At 36.0% G+C, this 22,622-nt stretch overlaps 1 protein-coding gene across 11 annotated transcripts in view; it reads left to right on the top strand.

Annotated features, from left to right (window-relative positions):
• The window catches only part of SENP7 (SUMO specific peptidase 7), a 184,947-nt gene that overhangs the window by 131,056 nt on the left and 31,269 nt on the right, over window positions 1-22,622 (top strand). For all 11 annotated transcript variants that reach the window (XM_044941267.2, XM_044941279.2, XM_044941309.2 and 8 more), the window contains 5 exons: window positions 5,254-5,435; window positions 8,099-8,438; window positions 9,702-9,859; window positions 12,658-12,804; window positions 18,778-18,811. In XM_044941267.2, the coding sequence (XP_044797202.2) occupies window positions 5,254-5,435; window positions 8,099-8,438; window positions 9,702-9,859; window positions 12,658-12,804; window positions 18,778-18,811 (861 nt within the window). The remainder of the gene's footprint in view (window positions 1-5,253; window positions 5,436-8,098; window positions 8,439-9,701; window positions 9,860-12,657; window positions 12,805-18,777; window positions 18,812-22,622) is intronic.

The following is a 22,622-nucleotide window of genomic DNA, read 5'->3' as shown; positions in this document are numbered from 1 at the left end:
TACAAGTCTGTGCTCCACTTTGAGTCTTCTCTAGTGGCTCAGATGGTAAAAAGTTTGCCTACAAATTGGGAGACCCAGGTTAGATTCATGGGTTGGGAAGATCCTGTGGAGAAGGGAATGGCAAACCACTCTAGTATTCTTGCCTGGAAAATCCCATGGATGGAGGGACCTGGTGAGCCCTAATCCATGGAGTTGCAGAGTCAAACATGACTGAGCAACTAACACACAATCCAAGTCTATGCCTCAGCTGCTAGTGATGAAGAAGCTGAAGTTGAATGGTTCTGTGATGACCTACAAGAATTTCTAGAACTAACACCAAAAAAAGATTTCCTTTTCATTATAGGGACTGGGATGCAAAAGTAGGAAGTCAAGAGATACCTGGAATAATAGGCAAATTTGGCCTTGGAGTATAAAATGAAGCAGGGAAAAGGCTAACAGAGTTTTGCCAAGAGAACGCACTGGTCATAGCAAACACCCTTTTCCAACAACACAAGAGATGACTCTACACATGGATATCACCAAATGGTCAGTACTGAAATCAGATTGATTTTATTCTTTGCAGCCGAAGATGCAGAAGCTCTATACAGTCAAAAACAAGACTGGGACTGACTGTGGCTCATATCATAAACTCCTTATTGCAAAATTCAGACATAAATGAAGAAAGTAGGGAAACCACTGGACCATTCAGGTATGACCTAAGTCAAATCCCTTACGATTATACAGTGGAAATGACAAATAGATTCAAGGGATTAGATCTGATAGAGTGCCTGAAGAACTATGGACAGAGGTTTGTGACATTGTACAGGAGGCAATGATCAAGACCATCCCCAAGCAAAAGAAATACAAAAAGGCAAAATGGTTGTCTGAGGAGGCCTTAGAAATAGCTGAGAAAAGAAGAGAAGCTGAAGGCAAAGGAGAAAAGGAAAGCTATACCCATCTGAATGCAGAGTTTCAGAGACTAGCAAGGAGAGATAAGAAAGCCTTCCTCAGTGATCAGTGCAAAGAAATAGAGGAAAACAATAGAATGGGAAAGACTAGAGATCTCTTCAAGAAAATTAGAGATACCAAGGGAACATTTCATGCAAAGATGGGCACAATAAAGGACAGAAATGGTATGGACCTAACAGAAGCAGAAGATATTAAGAAAAAATGGCAAGAATACACAGAAGAGCTGTACCAAAAAGATCTTCATGACCCAGATAACCACGGTGGTGTGATCACTCACCTAGAGCCAGACATCCTGAAGTGCGAAGTCAAGTGGGCCTTAAAGCATCACTATGAACAAAGCTAGTGGAGGTGATGGAATTCCAGCTGAGCTATTTCAAGTCCTAAAAGATGATTCTGTAAAAGTGCTGCACTCAGTATGCCAGCAAATTTGGAAAACTCAGCAGTGGCTGCAGGACTGGAAAAGGTCAGTTTTCATTCCAATGCCAAACAATGTTCAAATGACTGCACAATTTCATTCATCTCACATGCTAGCAAAGTAATGCTCAAAATTCTCCAAGTGAATCTTCAGCAGTATGTGAACTGTGAACTTCCAGATGTTGAAGCTGGATTTAGAAAAGGCAGAGGAACCAGAGATCAGATTGCCACCATCCAGGGGATTATAGAAAAAGAAGAAAGTTCCAGAGAAACATCTGCTTTATTGACTACGCCAAAACCTTTGACTTTGTGGATCTCATCAAAGTGTGGAAAATTCCTCAAGAGATGGGAATACCAGACCACCTTTCCTGCCTCCTGAGAAATCTGTTGCAGGTCAAGAAGCAACAGTTAAAACCAGGCATGGAACAGTATATTGGTTCCAAATTGGGAAAGGAGTACATCAAGGGTGTGTATGATCACCCTGCTTATTTAGCCCATATGCAGAGTATATCATGTGAAATGTCCAGCTGGGTGAAGCATAAGCCAGAGTCAAGATTGCTGGGAGAAATATCAATAACCACAGATATGCAGATGCCACCACCCTTATGGCAGAAAACAAAGAGGAACTGAGGAGCTTCTTGATGAAAGTGAAAGAGGAGAGTGGAAAAGCTGGCTTAAAACTCAGTACTCAAAATCTAAGATAATGGTGTCTGGTCCCATTACTTCATGACAAATAGATGGGGAAACAATGGAAACAGTGAGAGACTTTATTTTTTGGGGCTCCAAAATCACTGCACCAAATGGTGACTGCAGCCATGAAATTCAAAGATGCTTGCTCCATTTAAGAAAAGCTATGACCTACCAGACAACATATTAAAAAGCAGAGACATTACTTTTCTGACAAAGGTCCATCTAGTCAAAGCTATGGTTTTTCCAGTAGTCATGAATGGATGTGACAGTTGGACCATAAAGATAGCTGAACACCGAAGAATTGATGCTTTTGAACTGTAGTGTTAGAGAAGACTCTTGAGAGTCCCTTGGACTGCAAGGAGATCCAACCAGTCAATCCTAAAGGAAATCAATCTTGAATATTCATTGGAAAGACTGATGCTGAAGCTGAAGCTTCAATACTTTGGCCATCCGATGCGAAGAGCTGACTCAATGGTAAAGGCCCTGATGCTGGGAAAGATTGAAGGCAGGAGGAGAAGGGGACAACAGAGGATGAGATGACTGGAAGGGCATCACTGATTTGATTTATGCGAGTTTGAGCAAGGTTCAGGAGTTGGTGATGGACGGGGCAGTTGGTATGCTGCAGTCCATGGGGTTGCAAAGAGTGGGACATGACTGAGTGACTGAACTGAACTTAATTTCTTCAGTGTTATATTGATTGTTTAATAGCATATTTAGTCTACATGCTTGTTTTTTTTAGTTTTTTTTTTCTCATAGTTTATTTCTGGTCTCATAGTGTTTTGGTTGGAAAAGATGCTTGATATGATTTTAGTGTTTTAAAATTTACTGGTGCTCTCTTTGTGGCCCAGCATGTGTTCAATGCAAAGAATATTCCATTTTCACATGAGAAGAATGTGTATTCTTCTGCTTTTGGATGAAATGGTCTGTAGATAGCAATTAAGTCCACCTGGTCTAGTGTGTCATTTAGAACTGCTGTTGTCAGCGTTCTTTCCCTTTCAGTGAGTCCAAGCCTCCCCAGTAGGCCCTTCAATACTAGCAGTTAAGTCTGCCCAGTCTCTTTATGAAGTTACTGCCTTTTGACCGTGAGTTCTGGTTTGCACAGACTTTGTATGCGCGCTTTAAGAATGGAGTCTCCGTTTCACTTAGTCCTGTGAAAAACCTGTGATCAAACCCTACTGGGCTTCATAGTTAAATTCTCTGGGTACTCTTCCTTCCGTTACTGGACCCCCAGGTTTGGAAGCCTGGTGTGGGACTCCGAATTTTCACTTGAGTGGTTAAATTGTTTTCCTCCTTTTGAGTCATCCACCTTGTGGGTATGAAACTTGAGTTTATTGTGATTGTGCCCCTCCTACCATCTCACTGAGAACTCCTTTTTGTCTTTGGATGTTGGGTATCTTTTTTTGGTGGACTTGAGCATTTTTTTGTTGGTGGTTGTTCAGTGGTGATTTTGATGTTTTCAAAAGGAGGTGATGAGCTCTTGTCCAACTACTCTGCTATCTTGAGCTAATCCTGAATCAGTTTCTTTTGCTGTAGTATTTATGTTTCAAAATTATAGCTTGATCCAGTATTATATATAGAAATTATATTTGACTACCTTTTTAGTTTTTGTTGTTCAGTTGCTCAGTCATGGCCTACTCTCTGTGACCCCATGGACTGCAGCACGCTGGGTTTCCCTGTCCTTCACTGCTTACAGTTTACAAAAGAAACCATTACAGTTTATAGAATTGCAAGTAAAATTTATTGTGCTTTTCAAAATACTGTGTTGATCATTTGGGGGTAGTTTATTTTTCTGCGGGAGAGAGTTAAAAGTTGTCTTTGGAATTTGGAAGACTGTTCATGGTTTGAGTTTTTGGCCTCAGTCCTGTCCCCATGCCTGCCTTAATTTTAAGCAATGAAAAAGAAGTATTATGAATGTTAGTGATTAGATGTTTATAAAGCTGGAGTAAGAGCAAGAATAATTTGAATAGAAGGTGTGTAGTGTTGAGTAAATGAAGTGGTCAGAACAGTCAGTGTTACATGGGTTTAAGTTTATGAATTCAAGGAAGCTGCTTTGGGACTTGCTTTGTGTGAATTCCAGCACCCTGGACATACCAAATCCATAAATGCTTAAATCTCTTATATAAAATGGTATAATATCTGAGTTGGTACTTATATGATATAATTCAGAAAGCAAAAAAATTCAGGATAATCTTCAGTTAGTTAGGATAACCTTAGGTAGAACCTTTTGGAATGCATTTTTGTATAGTACATATATTTGATAACTGAAATACCATGCATGTTTGATAATACTTGAAATGCATTTCATAATAATACTTTGTTGACTTTAAAAAGGTAGCACTTCCTTTTCTGTGGTAACATGTTAGTCGCTCAGTCATGTCTGACTCTTTGCAACTCCATGGACTCTGCCAGGCTCCTCTGTCCTTGGAATTTTCCAGGCAAGAAGGCTGGAGTAGGTAGCCATTTCCTTCTCCAAAGGATCTTCCCATCCCAGGGCTTGCACCTAGGTCTCCTGCATTGCAGGCAGATTCTTTACCATCTAAGCCAACCAGAGAGGCCCCTCCTTTTCTGTAGGGTAATAGATTTATTAGAGATTTAAAATTAAAGGTCTTGATTTTTTTTCAAAAAAGAAATAAACTGAAAGTAATTGATTGCCTTATGAATGATTACATACCACAATTGTCTGCTGAGGAGAAATATTTTGGCTTCTTTTAAGAGAGCAGTGATCAGTACTCTACTGTTTCAAATTATTGTCCCTTTTCAGTTACTAAATATATGTATTAAAACTTACATTTAAAAAAGAAAACCAGTGTCTAAATTAGTTGTAATTTCTAAAATGACAGTGAATTTAAAAAGCATTTAAGACACTAATTTTCAAAATTTTATTGACTTTTATTTATCATAGTCAAATGCAATTGTAGCAAAAGCAAAATATGGTTTGATTGCTTTGCTTTGTTACTAATACTACCTTTTAATATATTTCCTTTATCTCATATTTTTTGTACAATGAACATTTGCTTTGTGAATGCAGTTTAAAATGGGATGTGTCTTTATATTTATCCATGTTGGTATGCTTATTTAACAGTAGAGTTTAAAAAAACTAGCTCTGAGAGTAGTATAGCAATTTTGATGATTTTCTTTGAGCTCTTCTGAAGAGGATCCTTTCTGTACTTTTTGGCCAAAAATGTCTCTTTTGTTTTTTAGACCTCAGTAGTGGAAGTAGAGATTGTGACCATCTTGAAGTGGGGAGTGGAAACAAGGATGATACAAATTCTGTTTCAAGAATGGAACCCACTCTGATTTCCAGGAAGAGAAAGAAAAGGCTTAGAAGTAATTTACCTGATACTCATAATCCTGCTTCTCTGTATAAGTCAGCAGAACAGACAGTAAGTAGAGGTATTTAGATGTCATATGAAATAATTTGTCCTATGATAAAAATGAATTGACTGTGACCAAATAATGTTCTCCTAGCTTTCTGATTTTATCATCAAACTTTTTTCTTTGCATATTTTTTGATTCTTTTTTTTTTTAATACTTTAAATGCAACTTAAAATATTTTTCTTGCAGTAATAGTTATGGGAACAAATTTCAAATACAGTCATCGCTGAGTATCTACAGTGTGTTAGTTCCAGGACCTTGGATATACCAAATCCATAGATGTTTAAATTAAATCTCTTATATTAAATGGTTTAATATTTTCATATAATCTGCATCTTCCTATACATTTTAAATCATCTCTAGACTGCTTGCAACTAATACATTGTAAATGTTACATAAATGGGTGTGAAAAGTAAATGCTATGTAAATAGTGGCCTGTGCATGACAAATTCAAGTTTTGCCTTTTGTAAATCCCTAGAATTATTTTTCTGGAAATATTTTCCATTTGCAGTTGGTGGAACCCACAGTTGGTGGAACCTGCACATATAGAGGGCTAACTATATTATGAACAAGTAAAAAAGTTTAAACTATTTCTCCTCTGATACCAGCCTTTATACTTAGTGGTTTGTTATATGTCCTACAGATGTATTTCTTCTCTCTGTCTTATTTTAACCACATAATAGTCATACTATCTAGCCAATTGCTTTTCACTTGGTCTGTGAAATTATTACCAGACTATTTTATCAGTAGTAGTTTACTTCCAGTTTCTATAGACTTCTCTTTTTCCAGAGTTTAGGAAATCTGTTGGAGGAATTATAATACTTAATGCATACATTACTTAGTTTCAAAAACTTAGTGTATAGTTAACAATAAAAGTGTAAGGAGATAGCTTTTTGTTTTTTGGAGATGGCTTTTTGAGTCCTTTGATTCACAAGGCATTTCAGGACTTTGCAGTGCCTTTGAGTTATAATTATAAACATGATTTAGATTTATATGGTAAAAGAGATGTGAAGCTTCAGCAATATGTGAACCGTGAACTTCCAGATGTTCAAGCTGGTTTTAGAAAAGGGAGAGAAGCCAGAGATCAAATCACCAACATCTGCTGGATCATGGAAAAAGCAAGAGAGTTCCAGAAAAACATCTATTTCTGCTTTATTGACTATGCCAAAGCCTTTGACTGTGTGGATCACAATAAACTGTGGACAACTCTGAAAGAGATGGGAATACCAGACCACCTGACCTGCCTCTTGAGACACCTATATGCAGGTCAGGAAGCAATAGTTAGAACTGGACTTGGAACAACAGACTGGTTCCAAATAGGAAAATGAGTACTTCAAGGCTGTATATTGTCACCCTGCTTATTTAACTTATATGCAGAGTACATCATGAGAAACGCTGGACTGGAAGAAGCACAAGCTGGAATCAAGATTGGTGGGAGAAATATCAATAACCTCAGATATGCAGATGACACCACCCTTATGGCAGAAAGTGAAGAGGAACTCAAAAGCCTCTTGATGAAAGTGAAAGAGGAGAGTGAAAAAGTTGGCTTAAAGCTCAACATTCAGAAAGTGAAGATCATGGCATCCGGTCCCATCACTTCATGGGAAATAGATGGGGAAACAGTGGAAACAGTGTCAGACTTTATTTTTTTGGGCTCGAAAATCACCGCAGATGGTGACTGCAGCCATGAAATTAAAAGACGCTTATGCCTTGGAACAAAGTTATGACCAACCTAGACAGCATATTAAAAAGCAGAGACATTACTTTGCCAACAAAGATCCATCTAGTCAAGGCTATGGTTTTTCCAGTGGTCATGTGTGGATGTGAGAGTTGGACTGTGAAGAAAGCTGAGTGCCGAAGAATTGATGCTTTTGAACTGTGGCGTTGGAGAAGACTCTTGAGAATCCCTTGGACTGCAAGGAGATCCAACCAGTCATCCTAAAGGAAATCAGTCCTGGGTGTTCATTGGAAGGACTGATCCTGAAGCTAAAACTCCAATACTTTGGCCACCTCCTGCGAAGAGTTGACTCATTGGAAAAGACCCTGATGCTGGGAGGAATTGGGGGCAGGAGGAGAAGGGGACGACAGAGGATGAGTTGGCTGGATGGCATCACCGACTCACTGGACATGTGTTTGAGTGAACTCCAGGAGTTGGTGATGGACAGGGAGGCCTGATGTGTTGCAGTCCATAGGGTCGCAAAGAGTTGGACCTAACTGAGCGACTGAACTGAGAGATATGAAGGCAGTGATTGATTTTCTTAATTTTTCATATTGTTATTCCTAAGTTTTTATTTTTTTTGCTCTTGTAACTAAAGTCACATAATGTCAAATGGCCTCTTTTGCAAAGTAAAGCTGTAAAAAATTTTTCTCTTAAAGTTGTCTTAGATTGTGGGAGCCTTCTGAACCACTTGTAAATATGGGTGTTTCCCCTTCCCATCCTTTTAAAAAATATTTAGGCATCTGATTGGATAGACCAAGCTTTATATCTTTATATTAATACTTGAGAGACTTTTGCAAGAGAAATATAGTGTAATTGTGTACTTTTCTATTCCTATAATTATAGAAATGATACAGTATTTTTACCTTTATAGGAATTTAAACTTAAAAAAGATTCTTAATATTAGCTAAATTTGAAAAATGCTGATTTTCATATGCATTTATTTATGTTCAGAAAGAGCAAGAAAATGACCCAGCAGTATTCACTGAGTTGGAAAAGTCAAGTGAAAACTATCATGAGGATCCAAAACTGTTTGAAGAAGTTACATATGAATCCATAGAAAGTGATTTTGCTCAACTATCCTCCGATTGTGATCAGGAGTTGGCTTTGAGTGCTTCTCCTCAAATGACCTCTGAATGTTCAACCATGGAAACTTTTGAGAGCTCTATTTCCTCTGATACTGTGGGGAATTCTACTCTAGTTGTGAAGGATGAGAATGAATTGAACACAGTAGAAAAACCTGTTTTAAGTGAACACAGTGAAGGGAACCTATCATTTATCTCTACTGAACCAAGTAAGTAACATGAGGATAATAAAAGCTATTAATTTTCTCTACTCTGCTTAATTGTTTTATTTCTTCTGTCAAAGAAATTTTGCTGAGGCACTGTGTTATTTATTACATCCGTGTATATTACCTTCAGGAAATATATTCAGGAATATATTACCTTCAGGAAAAAAAAGACTTGGGGTTTTGGGATGTCATTAATTTTGTAGTATTGATTTAGGTAAGGAATGGAGTACTTGGAAGCAGAAGTAATTTTTTTTATTAGTGTACTCATCAGTATCTCATCAGTTTTTTTTTTGGGGGGGGGGCACAAATCTGTAAGGACCATTATTGTCATTTTGATTGATTAAACTGAAGTACAGAGAGTTTAAGTGCTATTTATTTATTGTCATTAATTTTCAAGTATTTGATACAGTCACATGGTACAAAAAAGGTTCTAAAGCATATCTAGTGACTAGTCTCCCACATTTTTCCCTTGCCATTCATTTCTTCCTCCTAGAAGAAACTAATGTAACAGGACTTAAAGTACAATTTAGAATGATGGCTGCTGCTGCTGCTAAGTCGCTTCAGTCGTGTCCGACTCTGTGCGATCCCATAGACGGCAGCCTACCAGGCTCCCCCATCCCTGGGATTCTCCAGGCAAGAATACTAGAGTGGGTTGCCATTTCCTTCTCCAATGCATGACAGTGAAAAGTGAAAGTGAAGTCGTTCAGTCATGTCTGACTCTTAGCGACCCCATGGACTGCAGCCTACCAGACTCCTCCGTCCATGGGATTTTCCAGGCAAGAGTACTGGAGTGGGGTGCCATTGCCTTCTCCGAGAATGATGGCAATAATATATTATTAGAACTAGAATCTGTTCCTAAGTTCTCCTAATGGGTTTATCTATTTTAAAATACCTTCTTCCTCCAGAGAGTAAGGTTGCAGATAACTGCCAAATAATAGCACTGATGTGAAAACATTGTATGCAAGTAGCATTGGAGAAGGAAATGGCAACCCACTCCAGTGTTCTTGCCTGGAGAATCCCAGGGACGGGGGAGCCTGGTGGGCTGCCGTCTATGGGGTCACACAGAGTCGAACATGACTGAAGTGACTTAGAAGCAGCAGTAGCAGCATAAATCAGATAATGAATGATGGGCTACTTTCTAAACTGAATAAAGTTAGATTATTCAGTTCAGTGGAATTATTAAAGATACATTGCGTGAGTTAGAAAATTCTCTTTTTATATGTGATTATTGTGACACATTAAAAAAAATACATTTTTCCATTTTAGTTGTTGTTTCTAGTGATGAAGAAGGACCCACTGAACGTAAAAGTTCAGAAATTCTTAAATTACAGCCTAAGCAGGATGATGCCATTTCTCATGAAAGTGAGAGTACTTCTGAACCAGTAGTGTCAGAACTACCATTGATTACTTGTGAGTCTGTACAGGTAATTTATTTCTGTCTTCTCACAGATTAACAGTGAAATATACACTATTGGCTAATGACTATTTTTTTGTGTTCATCAAGCAGAATATTATGTAAAAATCACATTTCTTAGTTTGAATTCTAAGACAACTTTTGTATTAGTTTGAGGGAAGCATATAATTGTCTTTATTTTGAAGTGAAAGGCTTAATATCATTTTTCTTTTGGTCATTTTTATTTTTTCAGTCTAAATATTCTGACTCAAATATTCTCTTTTTGGTTTCTCATTGGACATTTAAGTACTTTATCAAAATATTTTCTAGAATGAAATGGTTTCTGGTATTTGTGTAGTTTTGTAGTACAAGGGCTACTTGGAATTATTCATTTTCCTCACATGCTATTAAAAAAGCATGATATAGAGGAAAGAACCTGACTTCTTGAGCTATACAGAGCTGTGTTCAGATCTTGGATCTGCCATTTGGACAAGTCCCTTAACTTCTTTAAGCCTGTTTCCTTATATACTAAATGAGAGTGATAACACCTATTTCACAACATTATTTTGAGTATTAAATGGAACAACATATGAAAGCATTTAGAAAAGTGTCACAAACCTATCAGTTTGATAAGTCCTTTGTCTCTTCCTTCTTACAGAAGTGGAAGTGTGTGTTGGTTTAATGTCAGCCAGTGGTGTTTTTGACATACGTCTTAGAAGAGTATAGCTCTAAAGTAAGGTTCAAGTTATTTATTGTCAGTATTCATTCATATTATCAGCTTCTGATTTTCCTGTTTTAAAGAAATGATTGTCAGTCACTACCAGTGCAGAATTATGGTTAACTTATGTTAATTGTTTTTGAATAATGCAAAGGCTGTTATTCTGTAGAGCGTGATGAAGAATTTAGTCAGTTCAATGAAAACAGTCTGATAGGTTGATTATTATTTCATGGGTGTTTCTGTTGCATTTGTTACTTCATACAGAAATCACCTCAGTAGTTGTGTTCTGAATTTTTGTTAAAATGTAGCAATTGTTGCCCATCTGGGCCAGCAGCCTACCTGATAGTGTAGCTGTATTTGTAATTAAAAGTGTTGATAATGCGTTCAAAATTCTAAATGAATTGCAATTTCCTTGGCAGCATGTAAATTAACAGTGCAGTATGAAATGATCATGTTAAAGGAAAATTATATCCCTTGTAGAGCTGACAACATATGATCACAGCCAAGCAGCAAATAACATAGAGATCTACCAAGATCTGTTAGGCAGGATATACCTCTGCACCCTTCCTTGTTTCCAGTTTTAAATGAAGTTGTTAGAAATATGGATTGATCATTTTTAAAAGGCAGTTAGTCTTTACCAATCGTGAGACCCAATAAGGAATTTTTTATAACTCCTCTTCTCAATTTATCACTTAAAACACACAGTTATTTGACTAATTAGAACCATCTGTAGTTGATTAGATTCCCCCTTTTTTGCTTAAGGGATAAGAAGAGTACAGTAAACAATAAAAGATGAGAATGATAAAAAAAAATTCTGTTAAGCAGATAAATGGCATTGTGAGCTGGATTAAAAATAATGAGTAGAGTGCATGTTTGAGGTGAAGATTAATCAGCATTTTCTAGAGGTAGGAGAGTGAATACCCATGCATAATTGCTCTGCTGCTAAGTCGCTTCAGTCGTGTGTGACTCTGTGCGACCCCATAGACGGCAGCCTACCAGGCTCCCCCGTCCCTGGGGTTCTCCTGGCAAGAACACTGGAGTGGGTTGCCATTTCCTTCTCCAATGCATGAAAGTGAAAAGAGAAAGTGAAGTCGCTCAGTCGTATCCGACTCTTTGCAGCCCCACGGACTGCAGCCTACCAGGCTCTTCCGTCCATGGGATTTTCCAGGCAAGAGTACTGGAGTGGGGTGCCATTGCCTTCTCCAATAATTGCTCTACTAGTGGTTTATTTGGTCATTAGTAATATTAAGGTTAAAGAGGCATAATGTGCAACAGCTACGCAAATATGGAGTTCAAAAAGTCATCTGAAAGCATTGTAGAACTCAGAAGAGATCATGGAAAATTGCTGCTGTTGATACTGCCTGGTCATCTATTATAACTTAAAAGCAGAGTTGTGAATTTTTTGAGGAGAAGTGGAATGATTTTTGAGATTTTTGAGACATTGTGTACATAGTAAATCATATAGATTTGATATATCAGCGCTTCTTAGGCAGTTATATCCCTTCTTGTACACTAAGAATGCAAGAGCTAAGAGCATCATCTTGGTTTATAGAAACAATTTTATATGCTTGAAATATCCCTTGACCCACAGATAGAAAGCTGATTTGTCTTAGTTTTGCTTCTTACTAGCAGTGTTATTTTAAGCAAGTCACTTAACCAGTCCAAACATCTATTAGCTCTACTTATGAAATGCATAAAGAAAAAAATAACTTGCCCTATGGGGTTGTTCTGGTGACTAGAAGAGATATTTAAAAACGCATGTTAAACTAAACATTATATAAATCTTAATTTATTTTTGTTGAGTTAAAAATAAATAAAGCCCATTAGGGAATACTGAATTTGAAATCATGAATTTGATACAGAGAAGGATGTATTTCTGTATTGTGGGCCCTATGGAATTAATTTAGAATTCAACTAGAGTAATTTTATCAAAGTAAATCATACTTTTTAAGGGAAAAATCTAGATAACTATTTCTTGACAGTAAGAACAGTGTAAAATCCTTCACAAACTCATTAATGATAATTTAAAGAAGTATATGACTTAAAAAATCATTGTCAACATTTATATAATACTTAGCATTACATGCATTTTATAATTTTTTCGTTGTTAGACTTCATCTGAATTATGTTCATATAATCCTGTCATGGAAAACATTTCCTGTCTTATACCTAAGAATGAGATGGATCTACAACTGGATTTTATATTTACTTCTGTTTATATTGGTAAAATAAAAGGAGCTTCTAAAGGTTGTGTTACAGTAAGTATATATATATTTTTCTTTAGTTTTGCTTTTGGGCAAGGTCAATTTTCAGATTGCCTCTTTAGTGCAAATGAAAATGGAATTGATATTAGTTTATATAGGACATTTTGAATATGTTATTATATCTGTTTTGAAACATATCTTTAAATAGGAAATTTTGAAACTGTAGAGGAATGCCCTAAAATCATGTCTCTAATCTGACTACTTTAATGAAGATTATGTATGAAAAGAGTCATGTGCAACACTGATATTCTTTGGGTTCTAACACTTATTTGATGGTAAAGTAAATATTTCTTTGGAGTATAATTGATAGAAAAAAGAGTGAATCTTATTTTATTAATTTAAATTATTATAAACAGTTTCAGTTATTGTAAATTTGGAAAACTTAGCAGTGGCCACAGGACTAGAAAAGGTCAGTTTTCATTCCAGTCCCAGAGAAGGGCAATGCCAAAGATTGTTCAAATTACTGTACAAATGCTTTAATTTTACATACTAGCAAAGCAATGCTCAAAATCCTCCAAGCTAGGCTTAAGTAGTGTGTGAACTGAGAACTTCTAGATGTTCAAGCTGGATTTAGAAAAGGCAGAGGAGCCAGAGATCAAATTGCCAACATCTGTTGGATCATAGAAAAAGCAAAAGAATTCCAGAGAAACATCTACTTCTGCTTTATTGACAATGCTAAAGCCTTTGACTATGTGGATCACAACAAACTATGGAAAATTCTTAAGGAGATGGAAATACCAGACCACCTGACCTGCTTTCTGAGAAATCTGTATGTAGGTCAAGAAGCAACATTTAGAACCGGACATGGAACAACAGACTAGTTCCAAATAGGGAAAGGAGTATGTTAAGGCTGTATATTCTCACCCTGCTCATTTAACTTATATGCAGAGTTCTGTGCTTGGTTGCTCAGTTGTGTCTGACTCTTTGCGACCCCATGGACTGCAGCCCTCCAGGCTCTCCAGCGAAATACTGGCTGGATGAAGCAAGAATCTTCTGGATTCATGCTGCCAAAATCAAAATTGGAATCAAGATTGCTGTGAGAAATATCAATAACTTCAGATATGCAGATGGTACCACCCTCATGGCAGAAAGTGAAGAGGAATTAAAGAGCCTCTTGATGAAGGTGAAAGAGGATAGTGAAAAAGCTGGTTTAAAATTCAGCATTTAAAAAACTAAGATCATGGCATCTGGTCCCATCACTTCATGGGAAATAGTTGGGGAAACAATGGAAACAGTGAGAGACTATTTTATCGGCCTCCCAAATCACTGCAGATGGTGATTGCAGCCATGAAATAGAAAGACGCTTGCTCCTTGGAAGAAAAGCTATGACAAACCTAGACAGCATATTAAAAAACAGACATTGCTTTGTCTACAAAGGTCCACATAGTCAAAACTATGGTTTTTCCAGTAGTCATGTATGGATTTGAGTGCTGAAGGCTGAGTGCTGAAGAATCGATGCTTGTGAACTGTGGTATTGGAGAAGACTCTTGAGAGTCCCTTGGACTGCAAGGAGATCACTGGTTAATTCTAAAGGAAATCAATCCTGAATATGCATTGGAAGGATTGGTGCTGAAGCTGAAGCTTCAGTACTTTGGTCCCCTGATGTAAAGAACTGACTCATTAGAAAAGACCCTAATGCTGGGAAAGATTGAAGACAGGAGGAGAAGGGAATGACAGAGGAAGAGATGGTTGGATGGCATCACCAACTCAATGGACATGAGTTTGAGTAAGCTCTGGGAGATGGTGAAGAAGAGGGAAGCGTGGCACTCTGCAGTCGATGGGGTCGCAAAGAGTCTTACACGACCAAGTGTCTGAACAACAACAGAGCTCTCCAAATTCCTAAACTTGTTACTTTAAGGATATCCAGGAATAGTTCCTCTTATTTTTCCACTTTCTTTTTAATATTAATGCCTCACATTTTATATATGAAAGCCATGCTGGATTTTGCTCAGTTCTCTATATTTTCTCACTACTTTTTTCTGCCTGTTAAAATATTTTAAGGCTTATCTGAAATACCTCCTCTTCCCGAAAACCTTTCCTGATTTCTTCTTCCTAGCCAGGATTAACTTCTTCTTTTACTGTGTACTTACAGCACTTTGTTTGTACATCTGTTGTAAGATTTATTCTTTGTGTTTTTGTTTGTATTCTTGCCTAGATCTCTCTATTAGACTTTAAGCATCTTGTGATGAGGAACCATATTTTACTCCCTCTTATACTTTACATAAATGGCTCAGACTTAAATAGGCACTTATAAACATTAGTTGAATTGACTATATCAAATTATAATTCAAGTATTTTCCTAGAAGATTTAGCAATATTTCACTCTCTTATAGATAGGGTAGGGAATATAAAAATGTTAAGACATGATCTCTGCTTTCCTCTGGCTGGAGCAGTCAGGGAAGACATCACAGAGAGGACAGCATATGATTTAAGACATGAAGTAGATGTTTACTTGGTGATCATGTACCATGCACTCTATTATCTCAACAGAGTAACCGTGTACAAATTCTGGGAAGTACCCATAATGGTAGCTTATGATATAGTTAAAATTGCTTTGATTGAAAACATCACAGCAATTCTGTTTAAAATGTATCTTCTCTGCTCACTAATTTTCAGATATTAATGCTTTTGATATGCCTAGGTTGATTTTTAAAATTACTTTAAGAAATTTTGTTCACTTTTTCTTAATTTTTCCCCTTACTTTTTAGCTTTTTCATTTAAAACCCAGGTTTGACCATTTTTTTCTGTAGAGTTCTTTGTAATGGCCAAAAATTGGGTAACCTAAATATGTTATAGTAACTGATTAGCTAAGGGAGAAAAATTTAACATAAATATTCCTCAGTGGGTTTTCATTAATTAATGTATTAATTATGCTATTATACACTCAGGTAGACTTGTTATGGGCAAAAACCAAAACCAAACAAAAAACTACAAATGAATAAAGTGAAAGTCGCTCAGTCGTGTCTGACTCTTTGCCACCCCATGGACTGTTCAGTCCATGAAGTTGTATAGGCCAGAATACTGTAGTGGGCAGCCATTCCTTTCTCCAGGGAATCGTTCCAATCCAGGGATCAAACCCAGGTCTCTTGCCTTGCAGGTAGATTCTTTACCAGCTGAGCCACCAGGGAAATCCACAAATGAATAAAGGAACAATTTGAAGAATACCTGTAATCTTGCTTATCCGGAGACAATTACTATTAACTCTACATCATTCTGTATTCTCCATATTAACTGTATATCTTTAAAACCATAGGATGTAGCATTATATATTGTTGTTTAATTGACTCTTTTGTGACCCCATGGACTGTAGCCTGCCAGACTTCTCTGGCCACGGGATTTCGCAGGGAAGAATACTGGAGTGGGTTGCTATTTCCTTCTCCAGGGGATCTTCCTGACTCAGGGACTGAACTTGCATCTCCTGCACTGGCAGGCACATTCTTTACCACTGAGCCACCAGAGCAGTCCATTCTGCATACTGTTTTCTAACTTACCATAATCACATTAAATTAATTCACCTACCTATTTTGGAATGATTGGATTGTTCTGAATTCCTGATTGTTGGACATTGCAGTTGTTCCCAGTATTTTGCTATTACAAGTAGTATAGGACTGCAGATATTCAATAAATGTCATAAAGCAGGTCTTAAAAATTTGTCTCATGTCTATTGGAATGCAGACTTTAATTAAAAACAAAAAATCTTAAGTGTCTGATTATAGGAACGTGGTTTAGTAAATTTAAATATATGCAAGTAAAATATATGTGTGTGAAGAAAGGTTGAGAGGAATTCTTCAAATATTAAAACAGTTATGTTACTATGGAGGGATTTTAAGAAGTTTTAAGGTTGAAAGATATAATGAATAACATAAAACAGGAAAAAGGTAAAAGTCTTAAAAATTTCAAGCTTTTCAAAAAACTTAATATATATTCTTGTTCAGACAGAGTTTATCATACTCTATATAACTTATAAGGTAAAGAACATCTTATTTTTTGGGAGGGGATAGTATATTAGAGAATTAAACTTAGTCATTTTCCAGATCTTTAATGAGTATCTGCTGTGTATTGTTATGGATGCTGGAGATATTGTTCTCTGTCATGACAGTTACAGTTGAGCTGCACTAGAGAAATACCTGTAGTGGGAAACGCTTATATAAGTTAGAGCCGTTATTTTAGAGTGGTACATTTAAGTTATTATTGCCTTTTTTTTTTTTAATGTTGAGAATGCTGCAGTAGAGAATGCTGCACATTTAATTTTTTAGATCTTAACTTTGTTAATAATAGGATGTTTATTAAGTATATATTAAAAAAACTGTACTGGCTGTTGTTAGAAGTTACAAAAAATCTCTTATGTTCAGCTTTATTTTTAAGTTTAAATAGATATGGTATGATTTCAGAGAACTTGGGATTACCTTATTGTCACAAACACATCTTTCTGATTTCTTAACTAGGGATTCAGTTTTTTGCTGCATTCAGGGCTTTGGCTTTGGGAAGGTTGCATGTTGGCTTAGTCATTGAAAAAGGCACAATGAGTATGTAATTCTTGCCAAGTTGAAAGTTTTGATAGGACAAGGTTGCTTATGGTGGGAGAATGAAACAATAATGTAGAAAGCAGCAGCCAGATACATAGATGCACTACTTCTAATTCATAATTTCATAGTAATGACTGTAAAATCTTAATAGCAAACACTTCTTATATTCATTTTCTATAGCTCATTATTTACAATTGCTAAGATATATTTTATGAGATTAATGACCCAGTGAAACATGTCAGAAAGAATTTAGCAAGGGGTGTATACACGAAATATACAGCAGTTACATGAAAGTGACATAGTAATAAGATGTATTTGACTAAATCAGATTAGATAACATACTGAATCAGATGCTAGAGTCTAATGATAATAGCTCCTCTTGATTAAGGTTCTGACCTAGAGCTGAGAGGTTCAGTAAGTTGCCTAAGTTTACCTACTTATTGTTTATAAAAAGTAGTAGGGATAAGAGAGGCAACATTTGAACCCCATTTGTCCTTTTGCTCAAATTTTGCTTTAGCAGCTAACTTACACAATGAAATGTGAGTTTTATATTTGGGAAACTACAGCATGAAAAAAATTTTTAATTAGGGAAAAAAAAAAAAAAAGAGTCATAGTAAACCTGTGGTTTCACCAAACATTGTTTGCTACTTATTTGGAACTTTGTTGGTAGTTAATTTAGGTACCCATGTACCAACACCATTTTAAATTTTGTTTTCTGCTCACAGGCTATATCCCTGATTTGATCAACAGTTTCATAAATGTATTGATCAAAAGGGAGACCTAACCAAGTAACAAATCAATAGGCATGAATTAATTTGACAAACTTGAAGGGACCTCTATTTTAGATGGTACACGTAAGATTTAGGTGCTCCATAACTGTTGAAAGTTTATTATAAAATCAACAATTAAGGAGATCAGATATATACAAAAGATACCTAGAGAAAATTTAGTGTCTTGGCACAGATGTAGTGGAATGAGCAGGAACCTTGCTGAATCCTCAGTCAGAAGGAAATGTATAACATGAAACAAAGAAAAATGAATCCTGGGAATGTCAACAGAGATAAGAATCAAATTCTGCTTTGTAGTTAATTAACCAAAATCATTGATACTCTGAGGTCTCTTGGCAGTTCTTTTGGACTTTATCTTATTTCTTCCTTAAATATTCTGGAAACATTTTGAAAATATATTACGTATAGTCTTACTGGTTTTATAAATGAGCATATTGAGAATTAAATTCCTTGCACAGGGTTCTTAAACTTCTGTAAGACAAAGTCTTTACAATGAAATATCTTCTTAGTTTATGAGGAAAAGATTTATGACTTTTAGTACATAGACTTTGATTACCTACTTGTGGTTTAAAGAAGAACAATTTTTTGAAAAATTTGAATGGTAACATATTTTGAGTGGTAACTCCTGTTTTGCTTTTTTGTTTTTTCTTTAGTTCACAACAAAGTATATTAAGATCCCATTTCAAGGTAAGCTGTCATTGTCTTATGACCTCTTTTCACTATAATTTTGAGTATAAAATAACTGGTCAGCAAAAATTCTGAAGTATTTCTGCAACTAGTTTTTCATACTTTTTTCCACTATAGAATTTGCGTAAATGTAAGATTAATAATGTGTTTCAACCTAACACTATTTTAGTAGCTTCCAAAGGAGTTAAAATATTTTGTAACACTTAAAATGGTATATTATTTTAATGACTTAAAGTAATATTAAGGGATAAGAAAAATAGTTTTTATAGTGAGAGTTTTGATATATAAAAATGGATGAAAATAGAAACTGTAAGTAAAGAATGAAGAAAATTTTTAGTGTTGCACACAACCATGTAAATGGCTTTGCATAGGGATTAAGAAAGAGCATTTATACCATTTGTTACCTAATGAGTTAGATAAAGTACCTGTGGATTAGAAAAAGTGGATAAAGTACACTTTTATCTAATGGATTAGATAAAGTATAAAGTGGATTAGAAAATGTACCTGTAATTTGTGGAGACTGAGGTTTCTCATTCTCTTCCCAAATAAAAACCTTTCAGAATAAACAACACTAAGAGAACTAATAATAAGCAACAGAGAACAGTCTCTTTAGAGAATAAATTATGAAAAAAATGAGCAAGAAAAATATATACAGATAGCACTTCAGAAATGAACTGGGGAAGAAGAAACCTTCCCCAGACTGAAGATGAGATTGAAGTAACTTTAGTTGGACTCTTCCCATATACCATGTGCAGAATCTACAACTATGTATTATTAGAATAAATTTAATGATTAGGAAGCTACTATAAGTAGTAAGAATGTATAAGGCATATGTAATATATTAGAATATGTATATATGTGTGTGTGTATATATATATATATACACACCCTGATATTTTTAATTAGGAAATTTTAATAAGTTATTATGGAACAATATAACATTAGCTTTTTAGAAGAAACAAAGACCTGTGATTCAAAAGAAAATTGCATAAAAGATAGTGCTATAATCTGTAGATAAAGATCTGTGCAACAGAGCTACCTCTCAAATTCTTTTTTTAAAATAAAGATATAAATGACATGCAACATATTTATTTCAGGTGTACAGCATGGGAGAAAATATTTGAAAATCATATATTTGATAAAGGGTTCATATCCAAAATATATAAAGAATGCATACAGTTCAACATCAATGGAACAAACAACCTGATTAAAACATGGGCAGAGGACCTGAACAGACATTTTTCCAAAGAAGACATACAGATACATGAAAAGATACTCAACATCACTGATTGTCAGTGAAATGCAAATCCAAACCACAGCAAGATACCACCTCATGTGGTCAGAATGGCCATCATCAAAATGACAGCAAATAACAAGTGTTGGAAAGTGTTAGTTGCTCAGTCATGTTTGATTCTTTTTTTGCATCCCCATGGACTGTAGCTTGCCAAGCTCCTCTGTCCATGAGATTCTCTAGGCAAGAATACTGGAGTGGGTTGCCATTCCCTTCTCCAGGGGATCTTCCTGACCCAGGGATCAGACCTGGGTATCCTGCATTGCAAGCAGATTCTTTACCGTTTGAGCCACTAGGGAAGCCAAGTGTTGGAAAGGATGCAGAAAAATGGGAAACCCTCTTGCACTGTTGGCATACATTCAGAATGTAAATTGATGCAGCCACAATGGAAAATAATATGGAAATATGGTCAGAAAATTAAAAATAGAACTGTGTGACCCAGAAATTTCACTTCAGGATATTTACTCTAAGAAAACAAACCACTATTTTGAAAAAGTACATGCACCCCCAGTATTCACTGCAGCATTCGTTATTCACAGTAGCCAAGCAAACATATGTGGAAGCAACCTAAGTGTCTATTGATAGATGAATGGATAAAGAAGATGTGAGATATATGGAATATTACTCAACCATTGTAAAATGAAATCTTGCCATTTGTGACAACATGGGTGGATCTAGTGGGTACTATGCTTAGCAAAATGAGGCAGACAAAAACAAATACTGTATGGTCTCACTCGTATGTGGAATCTAAAAATAAAAGGGAAGCAGACTCATATATAAAGAGAACAAGCAGCTAATTGCCAGAGAGGAGGGTGATGGGGAGCTGGACAAAATTAAGTGAATAAGGCAAAATAAATTTATTTAAAATAAATAAGCCCCAGAAATATAATCTCCAATATAAGGAATATGGTAAGTAATATTATAATAACTTTATAGGGAGACAGATGGTTATTAAACTTATTATGGTCATCATTTCATAATGTATGCAAAAATCAAATTATGTTGTAACCTGAAACTAATATTATATGTCAACTATATTTCAATTAAAAAAAAAAAAAGACATACAAAAAAAAAAAAAAAGGAGCCAGTAAGTAGTAAAAGAAGAGGGGAAGTAGGTTAGAATAAGACATGACAGGATAGAAAGAGAGCAAGTCAGGCAGGCATGCATATGGACAGGCACAGAAGAGAAATAGAAATCCAGAAAGAGAACAAGGAAAAAACCTGAAGAAATGAAATAATGGAAGAAAAGAATAGCGGAAGGAAGGAGGAAATATGAAAGAAATAAAGAAAAAAATGAATAGAATACCTATCTTGGAAAACATTAAGATGACAAGTTAATGAGTATTTGAATGCTTATTGTAAAATCCTTTTCAAACTTGAACGTTCATCTGGATTACCTGTTTATTTTATTTTTTTATTTTTCTCTAAGTGCTGATTTTGATTTTGTATATCCAGTGTGGGGCCTGAATTCTGTATTTCCAATTGCTTCCCAGCTGATGGCAATGTTGCAAGCTGAGGATGTTGCATTTTGAGTAGCATTGTGCCAGGAAAAAACAGGGGGAGGAGTAGTAAGAGATTTATTTCAGATAGGTAACAGTCTTGGGATTGTATTAACTGATATTTGTATTCCTAGTTCAGCTACTTGTTTTCTCACAGTTGGAGCAGATGACCTCAGGACTTCTTTACACCAGTTTTGTATGTTTCTTTGAGTTACAAAATAAGGTCCTTCCAGGAGATTCTTTTCACTAAATGAAAGGGAGAAAGTGTTAATTCAGAGTGATTACCTCGAAAATTTGAGCAGTAAAACCTCGGAAAATTTTAAGAGATTTCATCCTAGAAATTCCCTGGTTGCTTCGTGGTTAGGATTCTGGGCTTTTACTGCCATTCAGTTCAGTTCAGTCGCTCAGTCGTGTTCGACTCTTTGTGACCCCATGGACTGCAGCATGCCCGGCTTCCCTGTTCATCACCAACTCCCGAAGCTTGCTCACTTATGTCCATTGATTCAGTGATGCCATCCAACCATCTCTTCCTCTGTCGTCCCCTTCTCCTTCTGCCTTCAATCTTTCCTGGCATTAGGGTCTTTTCCAGTGAGTCAGTTCTTTGCATCAGGTGGCCAAATGATTGGAGCTTCAGCTTCAGCCCTTCCAATGAATATTCAGGGCTGGTTTCCTTTAGGATTGACTGGTTTGATCTCCTTGTAGTCCAAGGGATTCTCAAGAGTATTCTCTAACACCATGGTTCTTTGGCGCTCAGCTTTCTTTATGGGTCCAACTCTCACATCCATACATGACTCCTGGAAAAACCATGGTTTTGACTAAACGGACCTTTGTTGGCAAAGTAATGTCTCTGCTTTTTAATATGCTGTCTAGGTTGGTTATAGCTTTTCTTCCAAGGAGCAGGCGTCTTTTTATTTCTTAATTTAAAATTTTAATTAAAAATAATTTAATTTTACTGCCATAGTCCAGGTTTAATCCTTGGTGGGGGAATTGAGATCCTGCAAACTGTGGTGCCTCCAAAAAA

This window comes from Bubalus bubalis, chromosome 1 (assembly GCF_019923935.1).
Source record: "Bubalus bubalis isolate 160015118507 breed Murrah chromosome 1, NDDB_SH_1, whole genome shotgun sequence".
Lineage (NCBI taxonomy): Eukaryota > Metazoa > Chordata > Mammalia > Artiodactyla > Bovidae > Bubalus > Bubalus bubalis.
Note: the sequence above shows the minus strand (reverse complement) of the source record. Positions and strands in the feature narration are given on the sequence as shown.